General features: G+C 41.8%; 1 protein-coding gene across 10 annotated transcripts in view; it reads right to left on the reverse strand.

The window, feature by feature from the left end:
• NF1 (neurofibromin 1) overlaps positions 1-12,231 on the reverse strand; it is a 393,675-nt gene that overhangs the window by 233,832 nt on the left and 147,612 nt on the right. For all 10 annotated transcript variants that reach the window (XM_033922537.1, XM_033922541.1, XM_033922536.1 and 7 more), the window contains 3 exons: positions 6,953-7,393; positions 4,976-5,115; positions 4,242-4,364 (listed from right to left, as the gene is read on the reverse strand). In XM_033922537.1, the coding sequence (XP_033778428.1) occupies positions 4,242-4,364; positions 4,976-5,115; positions 6,953-7,393 (704 nt within the window). The remainder of the gene's footprint in view (positions 1-4,241; positions 4,365-4,975; positions 5,116-6,952; positions 7,394-12,231) is intronic.

A 12,231-nucleotide genomic window follows, 5' to 3' on the forward strand; every position in this document is an offset into this window, starting at 1 on the left:
GATGCTGAAGACCCTCAGCAGTTTAAATGAGCATTCCACAAAAGGCTCACAAACTCTGGGGTGAAGCCTTGTACTGGGGGGTCTCTCTGACCCCAGCAGGGACCCCTCTGCCAATCCTTCTGGGCACCGCAGCCTCCACGTGACTGCGCTTTGCCAATACAGATTTGGAGGTTCCTGAGAATGGTCTCTTTCCCTTGGAATGCACCTCTTTCTCTGGGAATGCACCTCCTGCTGGTCCCCAGCCCTGGAGGACTCAGAGGCTGAGCCAGAGGCCCATTTGCAAGGTCTGAGGAGTCTAACCCAGTCGATTTTGAGCAAAATCAATGGATTTTGAGGCAGATAGAGGCAAAAGATGGCCCATGGAGACCTCCCTGAAGGAAAAAAAATGTCACAGGGAAAGGAGTTTTAGAGGAAAAGGACCTGGGCTCTGGGGTCAGAAACTCTCAAATTCTACTTTTAGAGATCTCTCCCTGATTTTCCCCAAAGACTTCAATAGTCTTATACATTATGCCTGCCTGCTTCAGCATAGGATTTCAGCAGGAATCAAGGGAGAAGAAACCTGCCTCACAGATTCACTGGATGAACCTGGTCTTCTGGCTGCCAGTCAGTCCAAGGTCAGACTGAACTTCAACCCCCGGAATACCGCACCGCGAAAGGTGGGGGGGGGGGGAAGACCATGCAACCAGCCCACTGTTAGTCCCAGCTGAGCCAGGAAGAAGCCCAAACAGCCTGCGCTCAAGCTCCTGACTGAATCAGGGATGTAAGCAGCTATGCAGGGGACAGCTGGCTGGCTTGCTATGTGTCCCCAAGCGCCTGACCCTGCTAGCAGCAGATTTCTACTGTACGAATCTGCATCTCCTCTCAGGCAAAGGTTCTACCAAGTGGGAACTTCCAGGCACCGCAGAGCAGATCAAAAAAACACTTCTGAGCAGCTTGCCTGCAGAAAACAAACTGAGAGGGCAGGAGCAGCTCCCTGAGAAGGAGGTGGAGTTGGAAAATATGACTGACTGTTTTTTGCAAGCAGAATATCTCTAATCAGAAAGTGAAGGGTATAAATTGATGAACTAGGCAGATTAATGCGGTCTGTGCCTGTATCTGGCTAGTTGGTTTGGGATGGGCTGGGGAGGGCTTTGGAAATTCCAGTAATTTTGGATAGTTTAGATAGGAGGAGAAAGAAGTGGCGGAAACAATGTTCTACAATGGATAAATTGATTGAAAGACTGGAAGAACCCAGTTTATTTTGACACTGGATGTGACCAAACGATATCGGAAGGTACACCTTACTCCAGCTGTCAAAGATACCTCACAGGTTGTTCCAGATCACAGTACTGCCCTTTGGAATTCATGGGGTCCCCGATACATTTTAGCATCTGGACAACTACCTGCTTAGACCCTATGGTGGTTATGCAGCTGTATACCTGGATGATATGGTCATCTAAAGTAAAGAGTAGAAGAGCAATTTGATCCAGGTAGAAGCCTTCCAGGTCAGTCTGAAAGCAGCTGGATTGACAATCAACCCAAAACAGAAGTCCAATACCTAGAGTATTCCATTGGAAAAGGACAAGTGAGGCCTCAGATCCAGAAGATGGAGGCAATTACCCACACACACCTCGGTCTAGGAAGCAAGTTTATGACCTCCTGGGTCTAGTTGGTTATAACTGGTGGTTTACTCTAGGGTTCACAGATAAGGTAGTGCCACTGACTCACTTTCTACAGAAGACAGCGCCAGAAAAGGTTTGCTGGTCTTCTGAGATGGCCACACTTTTTAAAACTTGAAAGAAATTCTCAACTCCAAACAAGTCTTTTTAGTCCTGACTTCAGTCAACCAGCTGTGTGCAAACTGATGTGTCTAGTGTGGGCCTCAGTGCAGTCTTTGCCCAAAACTTTTATGAGAAAGAACATCCCTTAGCTTACATCTGTCAGAAGATGCTCTCTTGTAAAAGGAACTATGCCATAATTGAGAAGGAGGCCCTAGCTGTCAAATGGGCACTGGAAACGCTCCAGTTTTATTTACTAGGGCAACCATTCATCCTGGTTAAGGACCATCAACCTATCAAGTGGCTGGCCTGTGATAAGGAATTTAATGGCAGGATTATGCGATGGTTCCTGAATATTCAGTTCTTCCCATGTGAGGTACAATACTGTGCTGTCTGAGAACTAAACTAAACTAAAACTTAGCTTTGTATACCAGTCTTCAACCAAAACGGAACTCGACTTGGTTAACAGTAATTAAAAGAAATACAAAAAAAATAGAAAAAATAACAGAGTCAGAAAATATTAATGAGTATTTAGCAAATAAAATAGTTTTTAGAGATTTGCGAAAAAGTTGAAAAGGACCAGGGCCCATTAAGATAATAGGAAGTTCATTCCATAGTTGAGATAATTTAAAAACCAAAGAATGCTGACTTCCTTACCATACCATACTGTTTCTTATACCCGCAGTTATCAGTAAGGAATCATTGCAGCTTACATAAGATTAATAAGGATTCATTACAGTAGCATCAAGGATCAGTTAATGTAGAGTTCATGTCTTAGATTACAGTGAGAATAGATATGTCTTTAATGATTTCCTGAATTGAAGGTAGGAAGGATCTGTTGAAAGCAGGCAGGAAGGAAATTCCAAATCGTGGAACCTTGGAACTCGAAGGTAGACTCGAAGAATGATTTCTTCTGGATTTGATGTGGAGAGGGAAGAGGCAGTTTGAAGCACTGGGTCATTCTTGAGTTGTAGAAGGAATGTGTGATCTGAATGGCCGATGTTAGTCCAATTGAATTTTCCCAATATATAGCCTTGTAGACCTTACATGCAACTTTTAAATTGGATTATGCTCTTAACTAGCAACCAGTGCAGCTCCGCCAGTAGCGGACTGGCCCTCTCAAACCTGATCTTGCGAAAGATCAGTTTAGCAACTATGTTCTGAAGCAACTGCAATCTCTTATGACCTTTCATTGCAATGTTAGCATATAGAGAGTTGCAATAATCCAGATACGGAAGTAAGATTGCCTTAACTACTATTCTAAAGCGGCCTCAGTCTGAAGAAACATTTTTTGACCAGTGAGGCATTCCCACAGTAAGTCCAGAATCGAGGTCAATGCCTAGCAACTTCGACATTTTATCTATTGTTAGTTTCTCGCCTGTAGACAACATTAATTCTGAATGCAGTAGTGAACTGTATTCCCTAAACTAAAGCACCTTCGTCTTCTGTGTTTATTTGAGGAAGTTTCTTTGTGACTATGCAGTTAGATCCTGCTCCGATGATCGTCAGAACAGCGCAGAACATTCAGCCCGCCAGCCAGTGCTAAAAACTTCTTCTGTGCTTTTGTAAAAAAAGGGGGGGGGGGCGTTAGTTTGTGATTACTTATTCCATACTGGGTGAGAGTGGTTCTGTGTCCTGTGTGTATGTAAGACATAGTTTTCTGCTAGCATTGACCAACCTTGTTTGGCGAAATGCATCAGACATGGTTCCTGGGAGCACCTTAAATAAACCTGATTTGAATCTCCTCATTGTCTGCCGATCTTCTTTTCTTCCACACTGGATTCTTTGGTGGACCGCTTGCCTTGTTGTTTTATAACAAATTAACATACATGGGAGTGGAACGTACCAGAGGAGTTACAGATTTGGTTGTTTATACATATATACATATGGGTTAAAGTTGGACGACAGAGTGAGGCAGTTGAGAGGAGTTGCAAACTTGGTTATTAATATAGACTTATGTTTCGAATAGTATTACTGCTTTATAATGCATTTGAACATTTTTATATATGTATGGAAAGGGTTCAGAGTTAAAATCCTGAGCAAGTAGGTGGGAAGGGAAGGAAAGGGGGATTTGTTCAGAGATGTTAGGGGCTTGCATAGAACTAAAAATACACTGGCACTGGTATGGTAATCTTAGTTGTTTGTTTTGAATTTTAAAATAAAAGAAAAAAAGAAATACAAGTGGAAATAAAGAAGTAAATAAGTGTATCTTTGTGCTAGCATACTTTTCTACAGAAATTAAAGGCAGATCTCAAGATTATATACAATAGTTTCTACTAAAAAAAAATCTTTTAATCTGCTCTCATGATAAAAGTGTAGTAACTACAAAGGAAAACAGATCTACAGGGATTTCAACGCCCTCCTTCTCTCAAAATATCTACAGAGATTTCAATGGCCTCACCCTCTCAAAATATCACTAAAACAACCAAAATACTCCTTGGCTCAGAAAGTATGATGAAACAGCACAGACTAATGCATGCTTACCGAAATTTCATCTCTTGGCAAAAGGAAAGATCATCCCGCCTTTCCATCATCACTTCCACCAGCTGACAAAGTTTTGTCTTTATTTGGATGGCATGCACTAAATTTCCAAGCACACGAACATATCTGTGGAATAGGAAAGAGGCAACCAAAACAAAGACTCAACAGATCTCAGATTACTTTAGTTTCAATGAATTCTCGTCTCCTGTGTCTTTTTTGGCCCATCAGTTCCTCATTTCTCCCTTCTACTTCTAGCTTAAACTGGAACCAGTGGTGAGGTCCAGGCTCTACGAGCCTTCATTCACAGTTACCCAGTAGTATTTTTCTCTCTTTTAATAGGCCCACCCTCACACAGTTTCTAGTTTGGCATTGCAATGCTTGTTTTAAGGCTGGGAACCATGTTATAAAGACTCCTTCCAATACTCCGGATTGTAAGCATCATAGGCTTTAGGGCCAGCAACCAAGTGTCAACATTACTGACTATGACTCCACCACCTCCTAGGAGTTGTGCCTAATATCTCTGCATCATCCCCTGCTAATGAATTGAACCAGCATGATAATCCACATAGTAGTGCACAGCACTGCCATCATGCCACCACCACAGTTCACCTCTCATTTTTACAACTTGTTCATCATTAAAAGTTAAGGACCAATTTTGGAAACGGTTCTTTGATAATGATACCATACAAGTGCTTCGTCTTGTGCTGACGGCAAGGACCCCAGCCACAGGAACTTACCGAACTAGGTTCAGCATCATGGTCTCAATGCTAGCTTGACCCAGGTGCTCAGAGCTGCCCTCTGTGGGATTATCAAGTAAATTCTTCAATATAGCAATGGTCTGCTCCACAAACTGTGTATTTGTATCAGTCAGCAAAACCTGGATAAAGCACAAAGATTTAACCATTTGTAAAATTATGCAGATAATGAAAGCAAAAGTAGATAGAAATTTAGCAAGTGTGTCAACCATTCTACAAATCAGAGTCATATCATACAGGTAAGGACAGCATCACCATTTACAAATTTTAATTGCAAATTACAAATCGACTATTACAAGGTCCTCAAAATACTGCACTTACTAGAAATGATTATAGAAGTTATGCATCTCTGTATTTAACCACAATTACTCACTGGTGTTGGAAATACGAGTACTGTCTATAAACAAAACAGCACAAGTACACTGCAGAATAGGGACAAAAATAAATTTAATACATATGACTCGACATGGCCTGTGTTTCTGCATAAAGCCTGCATCAGGGGTCTTGAAAACACAAAGGGCTAGATTCAAAAAGCAAACCGATCCTATACCAATAGGTTTACGAGCCCTTTGCGACCAGATTTCCCTCCAACCCGATTCACTAATGTGTGTAGCAATCCCATCCCGATCCATGCATGCAAATGAGGGAAATGGCATGCAAATTTTGAAAGGCAGCGATTCACTAAACAATTTTTGTAACACCGATTGGGCTTGCCGATCAAAAAAGAAGCGACTGGTGAAGACCAGTCGCTTCTATCCTTGCTGACTCTCCTGCCCTCTAAAACCACGGGCTCGCAATGCTTTTTACCAGAATACATAAAAAAGGACATTTTTATATATTCTGCAAAACTTTGCAAGCCCATGGTTTTAACACAAAATCTGCCGCCGCAGCTACCATCGGGCCCAACGCTGCCCACCCCGTCCCTGCACATAAATGAATGAATATGGCAGGAGGGATGCCAATTCCCTCCTGCCATCGCAAACCCGCCATTGGCTCGGCAATACCCGGCCCACCCCTCTTCATACCTTAAACCGCCGCTCTTAAAATTATGGCAGGAGGGTTCCCACTCCATCCTGCCTTATCCTCCACCCCCAAAATCAAATGGCAGGAGGGTTGCCTATGCCCTCCTGCCCCCTCCCAGTTCCCAGCCGATTCCACCCCCCTTCCTGTACCTTTACATTTGGGAGCAGGAGGGGTGCTCAGTCCCTCCTGCTCCAGGCCTCCTCCGATGACGAGTGTGGCCTTAGGCCTCGCTCCGGCACTTCGTGTGATGCACGGGGTGGGGCCTAAGGCCCTGATTGGCTGAGGTGCCTCGGGCCCCTCCCTCAGCCAATCAGGGACTTCCTTAGGGAGGAGTCCAAGGAAGTCCCTGATTGGCCATTGTTTTTGGCTGTAAGTGAACAATCAGTTCTGAGAGCCTTTGCTCCTTACAAAGCTTTCAAAGTAAGAAGGGACTGTGTTTTCACGACCACTGATGCAGGCTTTATGTTGAATCACGGGCCGTGTAGGGTCATATGTATTACATTTATTTTTGTCCCTATTCTGCAGGCTACTTGTGCTATTTTGTTAGCTTGCATTGTTTTTTTTTCCACTTTTATGATCCCTTTCTTTTTGGGTTGTAGAAATACTGTCTATGTCACATAAAGGGAAGTTTTTTAGCTTTTTATGTAGGTAATCAGTTTTTTAAAAAATCTGTGTAAAAAGCTACACTACAAGCTGTTCCCAATCTTCAAGGAAAAATTACCCACTGATACTAAAAAGTGGCATCAAGTTGCATAGAAGAAAAGGTACACAGAAGGCTTTTATTTTGATAGCCCTCTGCATATTTTAGTCACTTATTTCTGTAGCTACTTCAAAGAGGTGCTGCAAAATGAAAGCTCCATGCCAATGGCCAACTGTTTAAGGGCAACTCCATAAAAAACATTAACAAGAAGTAAAAGAAAAATCTGTGCAACTTACCTGACCTTGCAAGTCAAAAAATTTGCTGATGTTATTCTTCATTTTGTTAAATAGCATAGGATACAATGCAGGGCTCAGTTCCAAACCCACCAGATCTTTAATGTTCGATCGTATCTGAATTCCCAGCTTTTCATGGTTGCACACCATCAGGGAAAGCAGCCTATCTAAAAACTTGCTGACAGGCGTCTCAGCATTGCCTTCAGTAGACACCATGGATATCATGGAGCCCTTGCGTTCGCTAATGGGCCCCATGGGTGGACTATAGGTTGCCAACCCTGCATTGCTGCGATGTTGCAGGCACACACCTCCTAGGGCACACAGAAAGCCTGTCATGTTGATCCATTCTTGCAGAGAGTCTGTGTCAGACAAATCTATTGACCCTCCTCCGCTAACATGAGACATTCTCCTTTTCACAATGGTCTTATGAAGACTTTCAGTACCCTAAATAAAATAAAGTTTACAGGAAATATAGGTTTATCTTTCTTCTCTTTCACAATAAATCAGAAATGTTCATGAACATAAAACACAATCATGGTTTACATAATTCAAAAAAAATCTTATGGCAAGTATTAACTATCTCGCAAAAGCAGTGAAATCTTTTTGTTTTCATAGCTTAAATTCTTTTTCCATTCCATTTATTCACTGATATACCATTGTGAGGACCAAAAAGCACTATGTACAATGCAATCTATAAAACATAAAATTAATATAAAAAGTTTAACACAAAAAAATCAAATACAGCATAAAAATAAAAATAATCATAAAAGCTAAAAATCATCATGAACTTCTCTCCAAAATATTTTGTGGACAGCCACATTTTTATTTGTTTCCAAAAAATTGCATAATATTTCTCAGAGAATGTCACAAGTTGAGTCATAATAAGAGAAGGAAATGTGATGAGTAGCAGTCAACTGATTTCATAAAACAAATGGTAGGCAGAATAACCCTTTTTTGGGAATAAACATAAGAAATGCCTTACAATAGCCACACATAATTAAACTCTGGAATTCATTGCCCGAGAATGTGGTGAAAGCAGTGAATGTTTGGATAATTTCCTAAAGGAAAAGTACATTAGCCGTTATTTAAATGTACTTGGGAAAATCCACTGCTTATTCCTAGGATAAGAAGTATAAATTCTGTTTGGTTTTTTGGAATCATTCTAGGTACTTGTGACCTGGATTGGCTGCTGTTGAAAACCAAAAAAAATTCTGTGGAGTGACGATGTTCCTAAATGGACTTTATTTGAAAGAGTCAAAGTTCCAAAGTTACACCAAAATCATCCACATAAAATAATTTCATCCACATAAAAATAGGTTATCCACTGTGTCAAATATTTCACTCCCTTCATCCCCTTGGTTCAGTATCTCTTTCCCTTCCTGCGAGTCCAGCACCTCTCTCCTTTCCCTCAGCACTTCTCCAGGCCCATTCCCTCCAGCACTCTAGCCCCCGCCCTGTGTCCAGTACCTCTCTCCCCTTCTCTCAACACTCCCCAAAGATCCAGCACCTCTCTCCCTTCCCTCTAGCCCCTCCCCCCATGGGATCAACAGCTCTCTCCTTTCCCTCTAGCTCCAGCTCTGATCCACGAATCCTCCGACTCCGACTCCACAGCACTGGTTAATTTTCAGATCGTTAAAATGGAATGTCAAGTTGAGAGAAATGAGCATTTTCAACACCACCTTCTTTTTGTTTTTAATCAAGGTTCTAAGGCCGCAGAAGCTGCTCGCAACATTTGTGCTGTGTATATAGTAGGTGCTATAGCTGAAAGAATCGCCCGTGATTGGTATGCCAAGTTCAAAAATGGAGTCGGTAGATAAATGTTCCGACTCCGACTCCTCAGTTTTTTGTACTTCTGATTCCGACTCCAGGTGCCCGAAATTTCCTCTGACTCCTCGACTCCGACTCCACAGCCCTGCTGGGGACACTAAAGACAGGAAGGGGCACTAAGGACATGGGAAGGAGGCACTGGGGGCACTAAATGCAGGAAGGGGCACTAAGGACATGGGAAGGAGGCACTGGGGCACTAAAGACAGGAAGGGGCACTAAGGACATGGGAAGGAGGCACTGGGGACACTAAAGACAGGAAGGGGCACTAAAAATATGGGAAGGAGGCACTGGGGGAAATAAAGACATGGGAAGGAGCACTGGGGGCACTAAGGACATGTGAATGAGGCACTGGGGGCACTAAGGACATGGGAAGGAGGCACCAAGGGCACTAAGGACACAGCAAAGAAAGAGGGAGTGAATAGAAAAGGGACAATTCTTGGGCCTGAGTGCAGAAAGAAAGAAATGAAAGAAAGGATACACAGACAGAAGGAAACGCAACCAGAGACTCATGAAATCACCAGACAACAAAAGAAGGAAAAATGATTTTATTTTCAATTTAGTAATCAAAATGTGTCAGTTTTGAGAATTTATATCTGCTGTCTATATTTTGCACTATATTTGTCTATTTTTCTATAGTTACTGAGGTGACTGAGCTCGCGGAGATGGGGCGGATACAGGGTTTTTAAATTTTAGTCCTAGTAGTTTGCCGGTCCACAAAATAATTATTTTATTTCTGCCGGTCCACGGGTGTAAAAAGGTTGAAAAACACTGCTCTAGTGTCTATCTCAATCTCAGTCCTTCTGCAACAGCATTATTTAATGCAAGGCTTGAGGGTCAATGGCTGGGCCATTCATACTCTGATTCATCCCTCTCTCCTTAAAGGATGACATGGGGATGGTTTCCCGCAGGGACGGGAACAGTGATGAATTCTGTCATCGTGTCATTCTCTAATGCTGATAAAATTCTCTAATGCTGATAAAATTAGTCATTTGGATCACTTTTATTAATATAAATAATGAACTTATTTGCAAAATCAGAAAACTGATCAGCCTGAAAAAAGAAAATTTATGCTTAAAATATTACCTAAATTCATTACGTTTGAAGCCATTTTAAAAACACATTTTAAAAGAAAATATGGATAGAAAAGGATCTTCAAAAGGTAGAATGGTCTAATGTCTAGCAACTAAAATTCAATGCAAAGAAGTAATGCATTTGGGAAGTAGAAATCCAAGGGAGTCATATGTACTGGGAGGTGAGAGGCTGATATGCACAGATAAGGAGAGGGACCGTGGGGTGATAATGTCTGAGAATCTAAACGCAAAGAAACAGTGTGACAAAGCAGTAGCTATAGCAAGAAGGACGCTAAACTGTATAGAAAGAGACATAACCTGTAGAAAAAAAGAGTTGCTGATGCCCCTGTACAAGTCATTGGTGAGGTCCCACTTGGAGTATTGTGTTCAATTTTGGAGACTGCTTATGACGAAAGAAATGAGAAAACGGGAGAATACCTTGATTATGAGATGCAATTTGAGGGAACTGTTTGCTGCACCTGGATAGCAGTGCTCATTAACAGATGAGCAGGAGACTTTGGATGCCGAATCTTGGCGGGCACCCGCAGAGACAGACGCCCTGACGTCACTCGGGTCCTGCACCATCGAGTGAAAAGGACGCTGCGACTGCCTATTCCCGGAGAATACCTTGATTGTGAGGTGCAATTTGAGGGAACTGTTTTCTGCGCCTGGATAGCAGTGCTCATTAACAGCTGAGCAGGAGACTTTGGGTGCTGAATCTCAGCGGAGACAGACGCCCTGACGTCACTCGGGACCTGCACCTGCGAGTGAAAAGGACACCGCGACTGCGGCACGCAGCCACAGGGCATGGCCAAAGGGGCGTGCCCTAAGGGGCACGCCAGGCCCCTTGGGAGTCCCTTGGAGACACTGGGAGACATTTATGATTTGTATGTATGGAGTTTTTTTGATACATTATGGGGAAAAGAAAAGAGAAGGCAAAAGTATCTACTCCTATTATAGCTGGCCCCAAAGATAGACATCTAGTGTCCACCACATAAGCACATAAGCATTGCCTCTGCCGAGTCAGACCATAGGTCCATCATGCCCACCAGTGCCTTAAGCCACAGCCAGGGTGCCGATTCACTATCAGGGGTGTCTCTTAGTCCCCCAGAAAGAACTCCCCCTCCTCCACCAAATATCACTATTGGTTTGGAACCCAAGAATGGTTCCAGCTCTCAACCTGTGGGACTATCAGACCAACAGGTATCTTCCTTATTAGTTTATGGGGAGATGCCCAAAGCCTTATCCTTCCAGGAGGAGGCTTTAGTTGTAAGAGAAACCCAGGATGAGTCACAGGAAGTTTCCCTTAAAGATTTATGGCATATTAACACTAGAGTGGAGGGGTTATTAACGTCAGTGGTGAGTCAAAATGTAAAATTTTCAAAGGAAGTAGTTAATAAGTTGCAAAATGTTGATTCAAATTTGAAGATTATGGAAAAATGTATTACAACAAGAGTCTCATGTAGTTACATTGCAAGCGGTATCTTCATCAGCTGTTAAGGATTTTCACATTACTCACACAAAATTTGAGAAAATGGAAAATATCTTAATGGCAAAAAACCTACGAATGGTCAATTTCCCAAAAACTCATTTATTGTCCCCAGAAATTTTAATTCGGAAATATTTTAAGGAAGTATTGGGGCTGGCTGACGCAAAGAAATTGCCATAACAAATCTATACTATATCCCACAGAAAAAGAAAAGTCCGGCAGACTTGGGTGTAGATCAGTTGGAAAAGATAGAGTTTGATCTAACTGGTTTCCTGGAAGACTCACAGGATACAATCCAAACTAGATCTACCCTATTGATAACTTGTGCAAGAAAGATAGATAAATCTTTAATTATGAAAGCCTATTTTCAGGATAAGCTTCTTAAATTTTGTGGAGATAATGTATTGATTTTTCCAGATGTGGCCTAAGCTACACAATTGAGAAGAAAAGCTTTTTTAGCTTTTAAATCAGCCACATTTTATCTAAAGTTCCCATGCAAATGTTTAGTGAAATTTAAAGAAAGTGAATAGGTATACTGGGACTCTATTCAATTGGAACAATTTTTACAACTTCATGAAACTTGTAAGGCCGCCATCTGAATTAATAATAGTTTGGAGTTCAGATTTATGATGCATCATAAATATTTGATTTTTTGATCATGATTATGTTTGAATGCATTGCTTAGTTAATATCAGGATATATTCTCCCATTATATAGACTAGAGGAGATAGTGAATAATACTTGAAATATTTTATTTTTCTGTAACTTTTCCTTTCTTTATTATCATCTGTAAAAATGATAATGATGAAAATTTGATTTAAAAAAAAAAAAGAAATGAGAAAACTTGAAGCTGTCCAAAGAAAGGCAACGAAAATGGTAGGGGTTTGAGCCAAAAG

This window comes from Geotrypetes seraphini, chromosome 15 (genome assembly GCF_902459505.1).
Source record: "Geotrypetes seraphini chromosome 15, aGeoSer1.1, whole genome shotgun sequence".
NCBI lineage: Eukaryota > Metazoa > Chordata > Amphibia > Gymnophiona > Dermophiidae > Geotrypetes > Geotrypetes seraphini.